The sequence below is a fragment of the Anopheles stephensi genome, chromosome 3, assembly GCF_013141755.1.
Source record: "Anopheles stephensi strain Indian chromosome 3, UCI_ANSTEP_V1.0, whole genome shotgun sequence".
NCBI classification, from domain to species: Eukaryota; Metazoa; Arthropoda; class Insecta; order Diptera; family Culicidae; genus Anopheles; species Anopheles stephensi.
In genome coordinates this window covers 88,173,341-88,193,003 of record NC_050203.1, presented here as the reverse complement: position 1 = coordinate 88,193,003, position 19,663 = coordinate 88,173,341, and the positions used below count along the sequence as shown (strand labels likewise).

At 47.6% G+C, this 19,663-nt stretch overlaps 3 protein-coding genes across 5 annotated transcripts; 1 reads left to right on the top strand and 2 right to left on the bottom strand.

Annotated features, from left to right (window-relative positions):
* The first annotated feature begins 292 nt into the window (after positions 1-292).
* Positions 293-11,459, top strand: LOC118510065. Its single transcript, XM_036051455.1, has 9 exons — positions 293-917; positions 1,112-1,696; positions 2,127-2,361; positions 4,767-9,530; positions 9,604-9,823; positions 9,901-10,136; positions 10,213-10,436; positions 10,519-10,738; positions 10,839-11,459. The coding sequence occupies exons 1-9, from the start codon at positions 915-917 to the stop codon at positions 10,943-10,945; spliced, it is 6,594 nt and encodes a 2,197-aa protein (XP_035907348.1). The 5' UTR covers positions 293-914; the 3' UTR covers positions 10,946-11,459.
* Positions 3,523-4,129, bottom strand: LOC118514139. The gene is made up of 2 exons (XM_036060744.1): positions 4,043-4,129; positions 3,523-3,927 (listed from the first exon to the last, which is right to left on the bottom strand). Exons 1-2 carry the CDS (start codon positions 4,074-4,076, stop codon positions 3,602-3,604), a joined length of 360 nt encoding a protein of 119 aa, XP_035916637.1. The 5' UTR covers positions 4,077-4,129; the 3' UTR covers positions 3,523-3,601.
* Positions 11,460-13,090: 1,631 nt separating the features above from the next.
* On the bottom strand, positions 13,091-19,528 carry LOC118514134 (protein spaetzle 4). 3 transcript variants are annotated; one of them, XM_036060730.1, is made up of 4 exons: positions 19,381-19,528; positions 18,252-18,423; positions 14,162-15,645; positions 13,091-13,787 (listed from the first exon to the last, which is right to left on the bottom strand). In XM_036060730.1, the coding sequence occupies exons 2-4, from the start codon at positions 18,279-18,281 to the stop codon at positions 13,352-13,354; spliced, it is 1,950 nt and encodes a 649-aa protein (XP_035916623.1). In that variant the 5' UTR covers positions 18,282-18,423; positions 19,381-19,528; the 3' UTR covers positions 13,091-13,351. The 3 variants fall into 3 exon arrangements, with proteins under 3 accessions (XP_035916623.1, XP_035916622.1, XP_035916621.1); XM_036060729.1 differs by having other exon boundaries at positions 18,252-19,528; XM_036060728.1 differs by lacking the exons at positions 18,252-18,423; positions 19,381-19,528 and adding an exon at positions 17,237-17,311.
* Between the last annotated feature and the right edge of the window lie 135 nt (positions 19,529-19,663).

The following is a 19,663-nucleotide window of genomic DNA, read 5'->3' as shown; positions in this document are numbered from 1 at the left end:
TGACTATCCAACTACGGGTAAATGAAATCGAGGAAACAAGCATAAGAGAGCAATGAAGCGCAGACCTCTCAAGGTTGTAAAGCCACAGAAGAATAGCTATGATGATTGCAGGCATATTCATCTTTATTCAGCAATCATCATTTTTTATTTATAGAGGCTTTGAGTGTTTGGCAATCATCGATCATGAAGACAAAGGAAAACTTTCAAAAAAGTGTCCAAAATAAATTTTAACCATAATCAGCGTGACACTCGCCCACTGTACCCTTGTTTTGCCAGTTTTGACATCAGCGAAAGCTGTCATCACAACCGTCACTGTCGCTGTCAAGGAGGAGGAGCTGCGTATACGCTGCAAAAAATAATTTGGTTAGTTGGAACAGCAAAAGTGCAACAATTTTGGTGCATTATTTGCAACTTGCGAGCCTTTTTCAAGTGATCTGCACTGCATACACTGAAAACTGATCACCACCCGCTGCAACGCACAGCAAACATCCCTCGGTGGACGTTGCTGTCGTCGTCGTCGTCGTCGTTGTGTTGCCTTCGCAATCAGATTAGTCACGTCAAAATATTTCCCTATTTTCATTTTTTCCTTTTATCGTGCTTTACTTTCTCTCGGTTTCGGTGGTGCTTTATCGGAACGCATTTGCCAGAGAGTGTTGCGGAGAAGTGTACTGTAACGCACTTTGCCCGAAAGCTGAGCTTAGTGAAAACAAGAGTGGACAGATTCACACGTAGTCCTATAGTGAATCTTTGCAGAGCAGACGGCAACCAGAACCGTACCTGTGCTCGATTTTTCTGTTTGTTTCTGTGCCTCCGAGTGGAGCAGCTGCGGTTGTGTATTGTTGCGTGCATTATTTGGCTAATCATCATCTTGCTTCGTTCGGAAGAGTCTGTGATACGGAAGTGACGCATACAGTATGGTAAGCATCAACCAAATGAACCGCAGCAAAAGGCGCAGGGCGGGGCGCTTTAGCGAAGCTCACAAAAAGCTGCTGGGTGCTGATATCAATATCTGTGCCAACGTCTCTATGTCCCGCTTATCTATGTTTTGTTGGAGAAAATCGTGTTACCTTTCTTATGCTCGATCGCATATTGTTGTATGATCTTTTCACAGACGGAACAACAAATGGATTGTGCGCTGGACCTGATGCGACGACTTCCTCCACAACAGATTGAGAAGAATCTTATCGATCTGATCGATTTGGCACCGGACCTGTGCGAGGATCTGCTAACATCCGTCGATCAGCCGTTGAAGATAGCAAAGGATAAGGAAACGGGCAAGGACTACCTGTTGTGTGATTACAATCGCGATGGCGATTCGTACCGTTCGCCTTGGTCGAACACTTACGACCCTCCGCTGGAAGATGGTTCGATGCCTTCGGAACGGCTACGAATGCTGGAGATCGAAGCGAATCTGGCGTTCGATCAGTACCGCGAGATGTACTACGAGGGAGGTGTATCGTCCGCGTACCTGTGGGATCTTGATCATGGGTTTGCCGGGGTGATTCTGATCAAAAAAGCCGGCGAAGGCAACCAGAAGACGAAGGGCTGCTGGGACTCGATACATGTGGTGGAGGTGCAGGAGAAAAGCTCCGGACGGACGGCGCACTACAAGCTAACATCGACCGCGATGCTGTGGCTGCAGACCAACAGGCAGGGTTCCGGTACGATCAACCTTGGTGGAAGCCTCACCAGACAGGTAAGCTACACGCCACTGCCACAGACAACTGGCCTCGTTTGCGTAAAAGTTAATTTTAAACTGCAAGTTCGAGCGAGTGAATGAACCTTAAGTATAGTAGGCGCCTAGCGAAGCGTCATCACGTCATCGGTCAGCGGTGTGACCCACCGTAGCAAAGAAAAAGTGACGAAGAGAGGGGGGGGGGGGGTGGGTAGGGTTAGGATGAAGTGTATCGCGTTACGTTTTATCCCTTGTTAGCAGCAGACTACGTACTGGCCCGATATCGATATGGACGCTATTTTGTCACTGTGCGCACTCGCGGCGATGTTTATTCACAAGGCACCAGTTTACTTTCACTTCGTGGCGGTCCGGCTCGGTGCCGTAATTCACGTTTTAGCTGTTTAACTCACGGTTCATGATAATGCAATACTTTGTGTTTTCCGTCTGGCAGATCGAACAAGATGCTCCGGTGAGCGAATCCAGCCCGCATATTGCGAACATCGGTCGCATTGTCGAGGACATGGAGAACAAAATACGCAACACGCTAAACGAGATTTACTTCGGCAAAACGAAGGACATCGTTAACGGGCTGCGAAGTATTCAATCGCTGGCCGACACCAATCAGCAGGCAACGATGAAGAAGGATCTAGCGGCAGCACTGCAACGACGAACTGGCAAGAGCGAGAACTGAACAGCCCGAACAATAGTTGTTCATCTGCCGCCGCCCCATCATACGCTCTGCCCCCCTCGATTGCTCTTCGACACGAACAACTGCATCAGCAAATCCGCGGTCACTTCATCATCATCACGAGATCACCAAACTTCGACCGTCGACGACGTCAGTTTTCATCGAGGCACTTTCGTCATGCGTAGTGTTTCGTTTTTTTTGTTTTGCATATTAATTTACCAATGGCGGTTGTACGTGAGACCGTCCTTTAATAGGATAGAACGATAAAGAAACAGAAATTGCACAATCCAACAAAAAGTATTTCGGGTGGCGGGAACGATTGGGCCAACGTAAAGAGGAACGAGCAAAAGGACGGCGGAACTACAAATGTTGCATTTGCTTCGACGAATATAACGCAAAACTCGCCCTCCTCTTCATTGCAATTAACAATAGATTTGCTAACAGATTAAATGAAAGCGTTGGCTCTAGTGCGCTCACAGGTGCGAGAAGAGCAAGTCCGGGCAGTTTAAGTACGCCAGCAAACACACCTAGCAAAACCATTAGATGATTAATGTACGGGGTACGTTAGACTGCCACCGAAAGGATACCAGCATCATCTTAGTTTCATTGTTAGCTTTTCCACGCTTAGTTTGTTCGCTCATCCCATCATCCGTTCCTTTTTTTATTTTGTTTTGCAACCCCTTCATACGTAGTTTTCCTTCTCCTTGATTATGTAAATCCTTTCGTACGGTGTTCTCTTCTAAGAATAGCGCGAAAAATAGCGACAGGTGAAAACGGTAGTACACAGTTTCGGGACGTCCGTTCGGCAGGATTATTAGCGACGGAACACTCTGTTCTGTGCGGAAAATCTAATTTTTATATTTAAACGAAGCGTGCAAATCACACTGTACGAAATAGAAAAGTTCACACGAAAAACAAAACAAATACAATTAAATTCAAAAGCAATTGATAATGATTTATTAATTCCGAACGCTATCAAACCCCGAATCGGTTACTGTTGCTAAACTCGATAATGTCATCCACGTTACTGGCTGAGAAATGCGTTCGAAGAAGGCAATGTTTTTGTTTGCTCAACGCCCACTATGATCGAAATATTGTGTAAAAAATATTTTGCTTTCTTTCAACAAGCTATAACTCTCGCAATACTTTATAGTATCAATTAAAATTGCAATTTAGCGCTCCACAATTTTTGTACTTTCAATTAATTTCCATTGTAAGCATTTAGCAGCCAATCAACGTCACTCTGCTGGACCCCCAGTGTTCAGCTGTTCCTGTGTGCAGTGGTTCTTCCACCCAGCAAAAACGCTGGAAACGAAATCGGAGCTTTTTTCGCTGCTGCTCGCGATCGTCGTTGTTTTGTTGTTGCGTGTCGTGATCTTACATTGTGTGACTGTTTTGGGGGTGTAAAATGCCACATTTAGCAGTGCACGGCTAATGCCTGCCGTACGTGCACCATCTTCATGCATCGTGAATTGATTGCCAGCTAGGCAGCAGTTGCATTCTTCCGTGTTGTCGTCAGTCGGAGTGTGCGAAGAAAGTGTGCAGTCAGCACGCTGGTGCAATGCTGCAAACAACGTATGGATTATTTACGATCCAATAAACGTAAGTACAAGTCGTGCGTCCGGGCTTTGTTTAGTTTTCAGGCACTCTTACACACACATAAACGCACTGGGACCCACCCGTGCAAGCAACCGCGTTCCACACTCGAGCCATATTTTGTATTTTCCCTATTTGGTGAAGAGCGGAACACGGATCAGGGGCCCGGTGTGCATCTGGAGACGGGGGGACGGTCGCTCACTCAAGCAGAATGACATTTCATCCGTCAATCGGTGTTCCAAATGGAGGAGCTCCAGATAAAAATCATCATCCGGCTCACTACACTTTCTCGGTCGTTTCACCTACATACACCTTCTCGCGGATGCAAATTGTAAATTGTCCCAGTAAGCTTCTATTAATGGCATTGTGTGTTTCAACCAAAACAGAGGTTCCCCACTTTTTCCTAGAGGCACCAATTTCCGTCCGATCATAATCATAGAACCGTCCAAAATGGATTGGGGTTGTTCGGTCTTATCCTACAATCACATCGCTTTTCATCTTCTCAATCGAATCTTTCCATGGCAACGGTTTCTTTGCCGCCAATTGGTGAACGTTAAATTGCCACCACTACCCTATGCATTGTCGAAAAGGCTGCTGTGATTGTCCACAATATTCATTTGTTACTGCCTTTTCAGGACAACCAGGAATCTTCTCAAGAGAGACGTAAACAATGTTCTAAGCACTTGAGCCCACCCACATCATGGCATCAAGTGAAAACAGTGACGAAGGCGGTAAGTACAGAAATACTGATGGAGTGGAGATGCCGCGCGTGAGACGCTTCCTAAAACTTTCCCCCCATCTTTATAGGACACAATGTGTTTTCAGGCTTTACGAGCTCGAACGGCAGCGGCCCCGAGTACGAGCATCTGATGCAGTTCGAGTATCTCACGACCAAGTACCGTGATGTGGTGTCTCAGCTGAAGACGGTTTCGAACGAAAAGCAACGTTTGGAGCACGATTTTCAGCTGCTGAAAAAGGAGCTCGAAGGAAAGGGCGACTTCTTCAACAGCTATCACGAGTACAGCGCGTTGAAGCAAAAGTACGACACGTTGCGCCACCGGTACGAGGAAATCGCTAAAGATCCTTCGCACTGCATAAAGCTGTGCGAGGAGTTGAAGAAAGAACGCAACAAATACAAAGAGCTGCTAAAAGCAACAGAGGAAGAGCTGGAAACCGTCCTATCGGAGCGGGGCAGTGTGCTGAAAGAGAACCAAAAGCTGTACGACAAGAACGAAGCACTCGAGCGTGAGGTGCAGGGAAAGCTGAAGGAATGTGTGTCGTTGAAGGAGAAAATCGATCTGCTGAAAACGCGCCAAGAGTATCAGCAGCTGTCGAACGAGAGCAGCTGGAACAAGGAATTGTCCGACAGCAAGGATAAGTTCAGCATCGTATCGGAGAACCTGGAAACGGCCAACCAAGAGATTGAACGGTTGAAAAAAGCGCTCGACAAGTCAAAGGCAGAAATAGCGAAAGCGATCCACGACACGGATGTGGCCAAGCAGCGAAGAGATTGGGCGATATCGGAGAGGGAAAAGATTGTGCAGGAACGTGACAGCGTGCGCAATCTGTGCGATGAAATTCGAAAGGAACGAGATACGGCCACGTCCAAGCTGCTGGCAGCGATACGTGATAAGGACGATGCGCACAAGAGGATCGAGCTGCTAACAGACCAGCTGGAGCAGGTGACACGGGACAGTATTAATAATAATGCCGGAACAGCCGCTCAGAGTCCGACGGGAGGAGGGAACCCGTCGCAGGCGAACGGCGCAGGGTCGTCGGGCACACCGACCACACCCAACGCTTCCCTGGTGTCGATGAACAATAGCAACAGTCATCGGAATTCGCATTACAGCAGCTTTAGCTCGATTTACAACCTGGAATCGTTGCAGCAGTACGATGTGGAGATGGTTGAGATCGATACTTCGCCACTGTTGAGTAATTCTTCCGACTGGGGTCTTACGATCAGCGGCGATCTCGATCACAGCTATGGGAGCGATCATGGGAGCAACACGAAGAATCTCTGCGGTCCGTACGTGGCTGCCGTAGAGCACGATTCAATCTTTGCCGGGAAGCTTAAACCGAACGACATCATATGCCAAATAAACAATCACGACTGTAGCACGTTCTCGCGCCGGATGATCTACCGCACGATCCGCAACAGTGTCCCACAGTGCATTATTACGGTGAAGCGGCCAACGAAGCGTTTGCTGCCGGTGCAGATCCCGTTTACCAGCACGAACCGCAACCATGGGCTGTGTCTCGAGCTGGGGCTGTACATCGCCAAGTTGGAACCCAACTCGATCGCGGCTAAGGATGGTCGGCTAGCAGTGGGGGATCGCATTTTGTCGATCAACAACAAACCGATGGAGAGCATCAAGAACATCAACGATGTACACGCGTACATCAACGATATGCGCAACAGCAGCCTCAATCTGATTGTGATCAAGGAAATGCTGGAAAGTCATCCGAGCTATGCGAGCTTCTATCAGCCCCGATTGAAACACATCCGGAATACCACCAGCTGCACGCAGACGGATAATTCGCTGTCGACGTTCGGCAGCAGCCAGCACAGCACCACCAACCCGAGCAGCGTGAATACGAGCGCTAACGCGATGACGATGATGAACCACCATCGGTTGAGTCTGGAGTTTGACAACAACAACCACTTCCTGCCGTCGGCGATGCCTTCCTCGTCCTACCAGCCGTCCTCCAGCACACCGAACTCCGTTACCGCAAGCACACCATCGTCCACCAAGTCGGCCTCCAAGCTGACGGAATTTATTCAGAAAATTAAAGACAAAATGGCGATAAGCAACCACAGCAAGGAAGTGGGTGGTCCGGGCGGCAGCCAGGAGCACGATGCGATCGCGGCACTCGATTCCGTGCTGGACAGTGACGAGCAATCGCGGGATGGAAAGCGCTCCAAGCGTCGGAACAAAAACGATCCCCACAGTCAATCGGAAGTGCCGCGTGGAACGTGGCCAAGGGTTAACATGACGATACACATCAACGAAACGCACCCGGGCACGATTGTGCAGAAGAAAAAGATAAGACCGCAGCTAACGATACCGCGTGGGGGTGATTTGGACAACAACAACTACTTCGCCGCCGTACTGAATGAAGCCAATACGATTCCGACGAATTTTCAGCCCGATAAACTCACGGCCGGAGAATCCCTTTCGCCGCAAGGCATGCCTGGCGGTGGAGGTTCGGGTGGACAGGTTGGTATGGGTGGTGGAGGGATTGCCACCACGAGTAGTATTGCACCGTCAGGAGCTTCGGCCGGTGGTGGACAGGGAACGTTACCGAGCTCGAGCAAACGAAACTCCAATCCCGTCATGCCGATGGACATAAACCGCCTTCTTGCCTTAAAGTATGGAGATGCGACAGCCGGCGGTGTGCTGGTGAGTGGTCCTGGCGGGAACGCAACGGTCGGTGCGATGGGAAAATCCCACACCGGTGCACCATTTCCTCGTTCATCTACCTACGACGATCGGCACCACGATGGTGGCGGGCTAAATCTGAACAAGCATCGCTTCAGTTTGAATCTTTCCGCAATGAGCAAACAGCCGATGCAGCAGCAGCAGCAGCAGCAACAACAGATACTGTTGCCACCGCCGCATCAGCAACAAAACTCACTCGATTTCATTCCAATTCCAACGTCCTCCTCGTCGCAAAAGAGCAGCCATTCGATCGATTCCGTCAGCGCGTCACATTCGCTTTCAAAAAGCCCGCCCGTGTACTATCCCGGAACAGCTGGCGCGCTTGGCATACCGACGTCGAAAACGACCGAATTCTTCATGACTTCCAAGATTACGAAATCGCTGTCGAAGTACTCGAGCGACAACGAGAGCATTGACACGGAAACGCTTTCCATCGGTGGTGGGGGTAGTGGTGGTGCAACGATGGGAGGTGGAATGTCGGCAAACATTATGAGTCCAACCGGTGGACAGGGAATGGTTGGAGGTGGTGCTAGTGGTGGTGGACCGGGTAACACCAACACACTGCCGCTGTCGCACATGCGCAAGCAACTGATGGGTAATAGTGGCACCGGGGGATCGTCTTCGAGTCGTAGCGGTCACACACTCTACCCAGCCGCGACGGCCGGTTACGGTGCGACGATCTTTCCTGGTTCCTATCCACATCCCTTCATGCGCAATCACCACCAGCCGGGAGGAAGCAGTAGTGGCGGTGGAGGAGGAGGAGGAGGTGGAGGAGGAGGAGGAGGAGTAGGCGGAGGAGGAGTAGGAGGTGGTGGAGGAGTAGGGATAAGAGGAGGAGGAGGAGGAGCAGGAGGAAGTAGTGTGACTGGGGACACTTTGATGGCATTTCAACCGGGCATTGTAACGAGCCCAGGCCCAACCGGACATCATGCGCACGTCGCTTCAATGGACTATTCCTACCGATACAGTCAGATCCAATCGTCCAAGGAGGATGTTCCCATATCGGGATACAGTGGTGGCTATGAAGGAGGAACGTTTCCACGCAACAAAAGTCACCTAACGAGCAACAGCAGCCACCATCACCATCACCACCACCATCACCATCAGGGAGGGTTCCGAATTCCTTCGAACCAGAGCGTTACGAGCCGTGGCAGTGGCATCAAGATCAGTAACGGATCGATCGATTGCAGCAGCTCCGAGCGTGCATCACCGATTCCAACGTTTGAAGTACAAATCCTGAAACCCGGACACGTCCCTTCCGGGGGTGGCGGATCTGGATCGAACAAGCGCAGCTCCCTGCAAGACTACGGACAATCTAAACCGAACGTGGGCGAGCTCCGGTTGGTGCAGTTCAACAAGAGCGAAACGTCGCTCGGCATCAAAATCTTCTGTCGACGTAACGGTGGCGGAGTGTTCGTGTCAAACGTGGGTGAAAATAGTCTGGCCAGCAAGGTAGGATTGAACATCGGTGATCAGTTGCTGGAGGTGTGTGGAATCAATCTGCGCAAAGCGACGTACGACCTGGCGGCGCATGTGTTGCGCCAATGTGGCAACTCCATTACGATGCTCGTGCTCTACAATCCGATCGTGTACAGCAATCTAACGACGAGCGAGGACAATCTGGCCCGATCGGGTTCGCCAACTCCGCAGAACTCGCCCCGAACCATGGGACGGTCGCTTATATCGGCCGTCAACACAACGGCCGTCAATTCAATAACCGGTACAATGGCAACGGCGAAGACTTCTTCGCTCGTAAAGGCACAGGAGTTTAGCGATAGTCTCGAGCATCAAACACAACTGCACGACGATGAGGAGGACGGTTCGGTCGCGGTCGGTAGTGTGTCCGGCGTGCAGGGCAACATTTACAAGGAGCAACCGAGGGAAATTTACATCGAAACGCGCAAAACGTCCAACTTAGGAATTACGCTTGTCGGAGGAAATGCGTACGGCATATTCGTCCACGGGGTGCAGAAAGACTCTATTGCCGACCAGGCCGGATTGCTGGTGGGCGATCAGATACTGGAGTTTAACGGAACTGATATGCGCCGCTCGACGGCGGAACATGCGGCACTCGAGATTGCAAAGCCGGCCGACCATGTAAAGGTGCTCGTGCTATACAACATTCAAAGTAGGTATCCTCCACCATCCGCTAGGCGTCATAGTCGGATTCTCATTGCTGTTCACGCTTCATTTTTCAACAGAGTTCAATCAGATCAAGGATAAACCAGGCGATGCACTGTACATCAGGGTGGGATTCGATCGTAACTGCGATCAGGGCGATTCGGAGCTATCGTTTACGAAGGACGAGGTGCTGTTCGTTGACAATACCATGTTCGGTGGGATACCGGGGAAGTGGCGTGCCTGGAAGCTGGACGAGTACGGCCACAAGAAGCAATGCGGCATCATTCCCAACAAGCTAAAGTACATTTTGCATAGGTGTGAGATGTCGAAACGCCCAACTCTAACACTTCTTCTGTTCGTTTGGTTCATTTTTGTAGAGTGGAGGAAGAGTTGCGACTGTTGGGTGATCCGGGCGATGTCGATACAACGGCACGACGAGGTTCAACGTCAGCCCGCAGATCGTTCTTCAAGCGCATCAAACCTCAGCGAAGCTCGTCGCGCGATTCAAAGGAGTTGGCCAGCTTCAGTAACACGCACCTGAGCCTGTATCTCGATTCCAGCTCACTCAGTGACGATGGATTGAGCAGCTACCAACGCGTGGAACGCTTGGAATGTATGTAGCGCAACGGAAACGGCTGTTCGAAATTATTTTCCATGATAACACCGTGCATTATACTTGGTTTCCTTAGACACCTACCGCCCAGTAATAATATTGGGCCCATTGTCCGAGTTTGTCATCGATAAGCTGTGCGTGGATTTCCCGGAAGACTTTGCCGTGCTGCAGGAAAGCCAGAAGAAGTGCACCAAGGACGAGATGGAGCTGGCGATGCAAAACAATACCATCGCTGACTACAAGCTACGCAGCAATGGCATCTTTGAGTACACAAGCGTGCAAGCCGTGCGGGATAATAAGGTAGCCGGAGAACAGGGACGTTCTGGCAGTAGGTATTCCGATGGCTAATTGTTGTTTCTTTCTCGCAAACACACACACACAGCAATGTCACTGCATATTGAACGTGAGCATGGCTGCGGTGGAACGGTTGCAACGCGCTCAAATCTATCCGATCGTGCTGCTATTGCGCTTCAAATCGGCCAAACAAATCAAGGAGATCAAGGATTCGCGGTATTCGACTGATAAGATTTCTGCCAAAGCGGCCAAGGAAATGTACGAGCATACGCTCAAGATGGAATCGGAATATCGACAGTTTATTTCTGGTGAGTTTACCATTCCCATAATCCAAGCATCCGTTGAACGCGCGTCACAGTTGCCAGCCATGTGCTTATGTGTGTGTGTGTTTTTTTTGTTTTTTTGCAGTTGTCATTTCGGGCGTGAATATTACACACATGTGTACGCAGATCAAGGCAGCCGTCGATAGCGAGCAGAAGAAGATCCTCTGGGTGTCGATACCGTCGCCGTTGTGACCATCCCTGAGCTATCTTCGTCCCGACGAAGATGAACGATTGGCCTAACCTGGTTGGATACGCACACTGAATCGTATCATCCGGTTCGGTAAGACGGTATTGTGTAGAGAGAAAAAAGAAGAAAGAAAACACCACGAACCCGAAACGAAATCAAAAACTGGAAGCTGGAACAAGTTTTGTGTAAGTACTGTGCAATAATATTTACATTATGAATGAAACGTGTTGGACAGCAATTAGGGCAGTGTATGTACGCCCTTCGCCCACGATAAGAGATCGTCTCGCGATCACTATTTATGTAATGCAACGCTTCATCACACGTTTTTAAGACATGGCGAGACATCCATCCTCCTAACGAAGATATTTGCTGGCGTAGTAGCGTAACGTTTAATGATACTTAAACGACACGGTGATGTATTTTGGCATTTCAAACCCCGAGTATAAAACGAGTAAAAAAAACACAATCTTAAACAGAATCTCACAATTTTCAAATCAAATTTATGCGTACACATCAAATTAAAAAAAAAAGTTTGGCGGGCGTACATGGATGGCTGCATGTATGAAGATCCATTCGATAGAGCGCATCAAATGTAGATCCATTCTCCTTGTCAGCATCCAGAGAAGAACAAACAATTTTTACACACTACTGGACACACCCACCGTTGTCGTTAAAAGAAAACATTGTCTTTGGTATATTGTTTGCATTGGTAAAGTCAGTAATAATGTTCTCTGTTGTTCTCTTATTACGTGGCGAATGTTAAAGGTGTAAAAGAAGTATAAATAAGTCTTCCAATCCATCTATTATTAGTAGTATAGCAAACAACAAAACACAACACACACACAAAATGCATTAGATTTGATACGTTCCCATGTGCAAGTGAACGCATTTACCCTGATTATGAAGCGATTCCATTCGCTTTCGGATAACAAAAACAGTTGATGCACATTTAAAAGTAAAACAAGCGCTTAATGTTACATTTGGAACAAAACAAAAGGCTAAAGTCGACATTGTTATGAGTATGAAGTAATTTAATTATAATCGAGAGAAGAAGAATCAGGAACAAACCCATGCACGTTAAACTGAACAATTGTTGCCTATTTACGTCTTCCATTCATCAAACGCGTTGAACAAACCATGAGTTATAAGAAAAAGAAGTTGCATTATGATTATGATTTCCAACACACACACAGAAAACATTAGAGCGAATTAGTTGCGCATTCGTACACCACAATAATTGTTAAAATTGTTTTTACTTGCTCCATTATCACTTTACTTACGCTGTCGCTATGTTTGTGCTATAATAATGTACAGCGGTTTTATTGTTTTACTACCTCAACCATTCAATCACAAGCAATTGTTTTATGCTTGTTGGCACTAAAGTAGAAGCTTTTTTAGCTGGTGCAACGGATTTTCTTTCGGCAAAATACGGCAAACAGGAATCCAATAGGAGTTTCTTCTGGTTGAAATGTAATCCAATCAGTGCACAACACAGATTTCGATACGCAATGGTTCTTTGAGTTGCAGATGGATTTCAATTGCAATTGGCATGTACATCCCAATATCAGCTCATTCTCATTTGAGGTCCAACAGAGCCGTCATCGTTATTAAAGGGTTGCGACGCGCTAACAGCAATGTCCGTTGTTATTCATTATTTTGTTTGAATCGATCATCACTATAAGAGCGGGATAATCGACTTATACGTTGTGTTGCCTTTATTCGTGTCGAGTGTAGCTACTGCAAGTAACTATAAATATAGTTAGATATTTAAAACACACCAAGAGGGACACAAGCAATATGTAACACCAGCGCTCTGGCTTCGGAAGGTTAGAGATACCTTTTTTTTGACTGGAAGTACGTAAATCAACCCAACACGGAACACAATCAATCAATGATCCTTTGTATCTTTTTTAAATTTAGCATTGTATGCATACTCTGATATACAATTATACATTTATCTATATATATGTATATTTCATATATATAACAACGATTGATAATTGTTTATTACACAAATTAATAAAATATTACTATTATTATACTTTTTTCTTTATTCCCAAATCGATTATTACTTTACGGTTGTATTTCCAATCAACATTACACTAAGCGCATAAATAATTGTTCTGATAAAAGAAAAAGCAAGCAGCTCATTCGATTGTAATAATTTATTGAAGAATCTTCTTGTAGAAGTTTCTTTCTCTTCCCCTGCTTAACGGTCACAATAAACCGTGACATACTTCCAAGCCGTCCGAGCATCGCTCACCTCACTGGTCCGCCGAGGAACACAAGCAATAGAATATATACGTGGAGGGTTAGTTATCTACAGCAAAGCATAAAAACGATAAAAAAAAACAAACACACAATTATATCACTAGCCTTTGGACGCGTGTGTTCGCACTGTGTTCAGCTTTTCAAAGCGTTTGATCCACATCGTGCTCCTTCGGCCTGTACCACTCGTCGGCCGCATGCTCGTAGATGGCGTTCTGCAGTTCATCCTCCACCAGCTCGATCGATTCCTTCGTGAGCGAACGTGGACTGCGCGAGGTGACGCGAAAATCGAACGGCATGTCGTAACATTTGCAGATGCAGCATGACGGAAACCGGAACCAGTCGGAAAAGATCCCTCGGCACTCGTTGTGTGGATCGTACGCCAGAAGCCTGTGCAAGCGGTACTGCTGTTCGCAGCGACAACCCTCCCGACAGTACATCTGCTTCAGCTCGTGCGTACACTTCTCCCAGTGGACGTACTGCTCGAAGGGATACAGGTTCAACAGGGCCAGCACTTCGCCGCGGGTATTGTTGGCCCAGAATGGTGCGACTACTTCCTCCTTAACTGGGCAGGCGTTACTGGAAGAGATTAAATGGGCATTGGGTTAAGTTGTAGGGGCAGTGATGTTAAAAAGAATTCCAATTAACCGTTTCTGCGATAGTCGAGCCTGAGCTCCTAGGTCAATTTAGTCTTGTCGCGATATAGACCTTCTCACGATTACCAAGTTTAAGTTTGCGAGAGCCTGAATTCTGTTGTGGTCAGAGGCGATAATCTAGACAGATTCTTCCAGATTACAAGGCATCCATAAAAATGGGCGGAGTCCAGAGAGGATTGTTCCCAAATTACATATATTTGGAAACAAAAAACATTGGTCTAATTTGCAGCCAAGGAGAGAAAATGCCTATTTAGAAAGTTCCTCAGTACAATATGAGCTAAGAAGACAAATACTTACACTCCTCGACCATTAACGACTGGCGGTTCTTTCTGGGCCGCATCCTGGAACAGCTGTCCCTCGGGGTTGGTCTTTTTTACCGACGCCGTACTGCTGGCAGTTATCGTTCCCGGGTGTGGTTTAATGCTTTCGAATCGAATTTTCTGTTGCTGTTGCTGTGATATGTTGTTGCTTGCTGGAGCAGCGTCCGGCTGGACTAACGGTTCCGCCACTACATTTTTGCTACTACCCGGTAGGTCTGAACCATCTGTCGCAATATCATCCGACACTGGGACCACAGCATCGATGTCTTGACGGTCGTTGGGATAGTTGCTTATGGTGGACTCGATGTCGGTTACCTTGGAACCATTCTCTGTTACAGGGCCATCGTTACGATCGAGTTCCTCTAGCTTCGGTAAATTGTTGGACGAAGCGAGTTTTAGAGTGGAAGAAATTTTACCGACGGGTTCTTGAGCCGCTCTGTCGCCAGAATGGAAGGCGGTTTGCAGTGATTCGTTCGTTTCCAACTTTGCTAGCGAGGAGAGAGCATCCATATCGATCGTCACAGTATCGGACGAAGATAGAATAGTGTTTTTGATGGGTAATATGCCTTCATGCATTACACCTGCTGCTTGGGCTGTGTCTGTGGTGGCTGCCGTGCTGATCGTAGATGCTACTTGCTGCTCGACTTTACTCGCGACAGGTGGACTTGATGCCGACAGATCTAGCGTCGTCTGAGTGGTCGATTGATTCGTTTGTTCAGCAGGCGCTTGAGAAGACTTTTTCGGCAAAGGTGACTCAACGGTAGTGCTCGTGCTGGTACTGCTCACAGTCGTAGAAGGTGCACCGTTTTCCGTAGTAGCGATCAGATTCGATTCCCCTGCGGGTGCCGCAGTTTTAGCCCCGGGTGTGGTGGAGCTAGTCTTGGTAGTGCTAGGTGTACTTGGCATCACGGTTGTCGTCACCGTTGTCTTTAGCTGAGTGGGACGGAAATGTGGCTCGTTCAGTGGGATCTCGTTGCCCTTCTCCCGTGGATAGTGTCCCGCTCCACCCTCGTAGTGTAGTGATGATGGTCGCAAATACTTCATCCGCTTGCTATCCCTTCCAACCCCGGCACCAACGTGATCGAATGGCCGCGTGTATCGTTCCGTAGCACGATCGATATCATCGATGTCGATTTCGTTGTTTTCAAACTCCTCCCTAAGCACCGCGATGTGTCGCACGTCGCCGTACATCCGACGCATAAGACCTTGGTTTTCGTGTACAAACCGTCGGACGGCATGCCACGGATACGCTGAACCGGGCAGATTACAGTATGCTTGAACGCTCAGATCGCACGGAATGGTCTTCAACAGCTGGGAACGACCCCGACGAGATGCACGCGTTGGATCGCACGATGACGCTGAATCGTACCCATAGCTCTCGGCTATCGACACCAGCGGAAGCAGCAGAAGCAACAGCACGGTTGAAAAGATGCACCAGGCCAGCAAACCACGTGTTTGCCACTGAAATGAGAAATTGGAAGCGACATTTTAATGGATTGAAGTGCCAAAACGGATTAATTAACTAAAAGCGACCGGACAGTAGCGCGTTGCTTGAAATCGATTTTTGTTCTAGACGATGCATTAATTCTGTAAGCATTGCAACTAGGGCATGCCATATTATTTTAAGCACATACGACGGGGTTGTTATCGCGGGAAGTGTTTTTTTTTTCCATAGTGTGGTCACTTTCACCACTCTGTTTAAGGTTTCCGGTCCATGTTGCTTGATCACGTGATCAAACACAGTTTTTGGTAGGGGCGCGTGACATACGACACCGCGAAGCACCTTCATTCTGCTGTTGTTCATATTATCTGATAGAAAAATAGTCGCTCACACTCGGTATTGTCCGGTACTTTTACTTTTCTACGACACAAAAAACACGCGCACTCACACTCACGCAAAGATTGCTTCCGGAAGGTGTTAATGTTGCTGTGGTGGCTAGTGGGAAAAGTGAAAGGTTGTGACACTGAGTCACATTCGCAGTTTCGATCAGCGCAGGATTTTTGGTGGAAGAAATGGCTCGTTGCTTATGGCAACAGCTCAAACAAGTTGCGCCATTTTTGGGAAGGATTCATCGTGAGCGATGTGCAGTATGTGTTAATTCAAACTGTCATTTCAAAAGATGCTGTCATGGTTGTGCCGCTAATACACACACACACACACACTTTGCGTAACATATTTACCAAGTTAGCTAATACTTCGATCCTGTAAATATGTTTTCGCAAAGCGAGTGCGAGTAGTGTGGCGTTGTAGAAAAGAGATAAATATTACAATGCATCCACTCCAGCTCCATGCTCTATTTTCGCACAATTATGTAAATACTTGTACCCGTTCTAAATTATGCATTCTTGGCAAAAGCACCCGCTGCTCAAATGCTCTATATACGCGTCTCCCATCTGGTGCATGACGCCCCGAGAGAATTAAGGTCATGCCGGGCCGGTAAGATGCACCACAACACCCTCAAAATCATTGGTATGCATGTCATGTGGGACTTTCTGTAGCTCATGTTATTCCCTCCGGCCGGCCAGTTCAGTGCATGGCCCATTCGCGAGGAAAGAAAGTAATCGTCTATCGTGAAGATATTTTCTACACGTACTTCATGTAGACCACATGAATAGCTTTGCATGATTCTGAGCAACGCAAATACGCCTATCCAACAATGACGACAAGCACCTGGCGCATGCACAACCCCACGACGCTTTTTAATTAATTGAACACTGCACGTCGCATTTGCTTGATTTTGGTGTCCGACACCCGATGTTGATGCGCGGGGGGTTGCGTGTGGTAAAAAATATATATGCGCAAAAACTTTCACAACAATGCGGCTGCTTCCTCGTGCTAGGAATCGGCTTTGCACTTTCACGGCATTCACGTCTGTCGGAAGTACAACCGTACGAAACTTTTTCGCCCGATACCTGCTGACCTTGTGCAGATGTGCGCTTTCTCAACCTCACGCACGCATTATCATACGGGTCCCGGACACCAAAAGCTACCGAGCACAGATGAGAACCAAGTCCAAGTACCGCTGCTTGCGGTCACTTTGCGGTCACAAACCTCGGCCGGGATGACGAACCGCACAAACCTCGACCGCAGAAAGCGAAAGTCGATGTTCATGTGTGCCCCGAACCACCTCCAACGCCCATCTAATCGAAACGATCGAAACGAGAGTAAAAGTAGAAATCGAATCTGACTGACGGCACGACGACATGGAAAATCAAAAACACCGGCGACATCGCCCGGATGGTGAAGATAAGATGCCCAACAACCGGCAGAAAGGAGGGGAAGGTCAATAAAACCTGAATAAAAAAAACAAACGGTCTCGGCCATTCGGATGATATCTGTCGTCTGGCTTCTGCCCTTTGCTTCTCTCGCTCATTATGCGGCCAATGGCCCCACGAGAACATGGAAAAGTAGTCGATAGTAGTGTGGCCTTTCCTTAGGTTACATTCTGGTTTTGTTTTGGTAGGATTTTCGACAACATAACTGTTTTAATGGTGCGGCCAGCCAGCACCCCGCCCGGTGAACGGTTAAACCGGTTTTTATGTTGCCTTTGGAAATAGACAGCCCTTTGCCGATCGGGTTTTGTTATTATTATTTTATACCGGAACAACGGTGCACGATAAAGGTGCCGAATGAATGAAAGGAGCCACTGAGAAAGGAAGAAAAGCCAACAATCACTTTCTCTTGCACTGGTTGAAGAAAGGGTTTTGATTTTTTTTTTTTTTTTGCGGAGGAAGGAGTTGTATTTTAAAGCCCTTCGTGGGTGATAAGAGTTTTTAATTAAAATGATCGTTAGTTAAATAGCAAACACTAAGTTGCAAATCAAAAGACTTCAGCGCATGCATTATTGAAATCAGGCCACGAACCATTTTCTCTCTTTTCGTAACGAAAAATGTTGTGTTGAAACTTGCGTAGTAGTCGGCTTAGAGAGCAGTTTAAGAGCGTTCGGTAGATTGAGATTGGCGCATTAAAGGTCAAATTAATTAGGAGTGCTCTTTAAAATATTTTAGTGCATGAAATGAAATGGATTTATTTAAACTCTAAACTTTTAAAGATTTGTCATACTTACACTAGGTACACGATCGCCGTAAACCATCATCTTTTGTCGTTAGTGTTGAATGATGAAGTAAAATGACGCCAAAATGATTTTACCACACACTTTACGCTCGTGGGGTTGTAACGCATTCACTTGTGAAATGGATGTGCTCCTTAACGGTCACCACACTAACACAATTTTGTACCTAAAGTGACCGCGCACAGACCAGTGTCTCGATTAAACTCTGTGTTGCCGTATTTACGATCGAGCTTGCGTTTGCCCCGTGTTACAGCTGGTCCCGTTCCCAGGATTCCAGTTTCAAGTCAACCGTGCCAATCAACAAACCGGCCAAGAATTGTCACACTGTCCGGTGGTTGCCCTTCAGCCCACTTCCCGCGCTATGGCAGATAATCTTCCGGAATGCTTCTGTGGCAACACAGCGGCAGCCTCGTTTTCTTTGCCTTTTCTGGCTGGGACACTTTTCGCGCCGCGACGACGATGACACAAGCTGATTCTGGCTACCGTTTTTTCGTCGCCTTAAATGGCCACAATTAGTGTAATTATTCATTAACACTCGCACTGGAAAAGGAAGAAAATTCGCACTGCACCGCTACTATCCCCCGAGACACACACACACCCCACTCGCTTCACTCATCCGGCCAGTTCAGTTTCCACCGGTAGCAGCAGCACAACACGGTGCCACCCATGGTGTGGCGATGCGCTTTGGTACACGGATCGGTTGGACACACTATCGCCTGGATGGACACGAGTTCGATTCGAGCTTATTTAATCACCAGCAGCGAACCAAAGGCGTAAAACAAATATAACAGGCAACGAACAGCAAACGTTCAGGCAAGCAACCAAGGCACTTGCTCAACTTTCTCCTTTTCCTTTCTTTTGCTTTCTACGCGAAGGTTGCCAGATTGCGGGATCTATGTGCTGAGTGTTTCTAGCGTTATCAGAGGAAAATTTGCAGTATTGTACGAAAAGTTACCACAATGCACTTTTGCACTTTTGAACTGTATTTCAAATGCATTTGCCACGCCTTGAGTATGCTTGTATCGCTTAATGTGATCATGGGTAATCTTCTTGGACTACAACAGTTAACGCGAACCATTCAACTGACACAACGATTTAATCTAGGTTATGATTACTAAGACACCTGTTTATAGACCACATTAGAATTCGAGTCATTCGAAACTGCACTAGAGTGTGCGACGAACGTCTTTCGCCCTGCAGCTCGAACGGTTGCTTGGATGTGACTGGTCTAGCGAAGGTCCACACCATCCGGGAAAACGTCGTCGATCGGTAATAAAATCCGTCACACACAGTTCCACTCACAAACACCCAGTCTCCCACAGTCGGGCAAGGTGCATACCCATTTGCGCCACCCGCCCGATACGATCTTGCCGTCGGTGGATGAACGCGGAACGAGAGAGAAAGCA

Coding starts and splice junctions, on each gene's coding strand:
- LOC118510065 (XM_036051455.1), top strand. Junction 1,697..2,126: donor GTGGAAGCCTCACCAGACAG/GTAAGCTACACG, acceptor TCCGTCTGGCAG/ATCGAACAAGATGCTCCGGT. Junction 10,739..10,838: donor ATATCGACAGTTTATTTCTG/GTGAGTTTACCA, acceptor GTTTTTTTGCAG/TTGTCATTTCGGGCGTGAAT.
- LOC118514139 (XM_036060744.1), bottom strand. CDS start 4,076: ATGGCTCGAGTGTGGAACGCGGTTGCTTGCACGG. Junction 3,928..4,042: donor GAACGCGGTTGCTTGCACGG/GTGGGTCCCAGT, acceptor CGTTGTTTGCAG/CATTGCACCAGCGTGCTGAC.
- LOC118514134 (XM_036060728.1), bottom strand. CDS start 17,296: ATGAACATCGACTTTCGCTTTCTGCGGTCGAGGTTTGTGCGGTTCGTC. Junction 15,646..17,236: donor GGTTCGTCATCCCGGCCGAG/GTTTGTGACCGC, acceptor TTCTCATTTCAG/TGGCAAACACGTGGTTTGCT. Junction 13,788..14,161: donor GTCGTTAATGGTCGAGGAGT/GTAAGTATTTGT, acceptor AATCTCTTCCAG/TAACGCCTGCCCAGTTAAGG.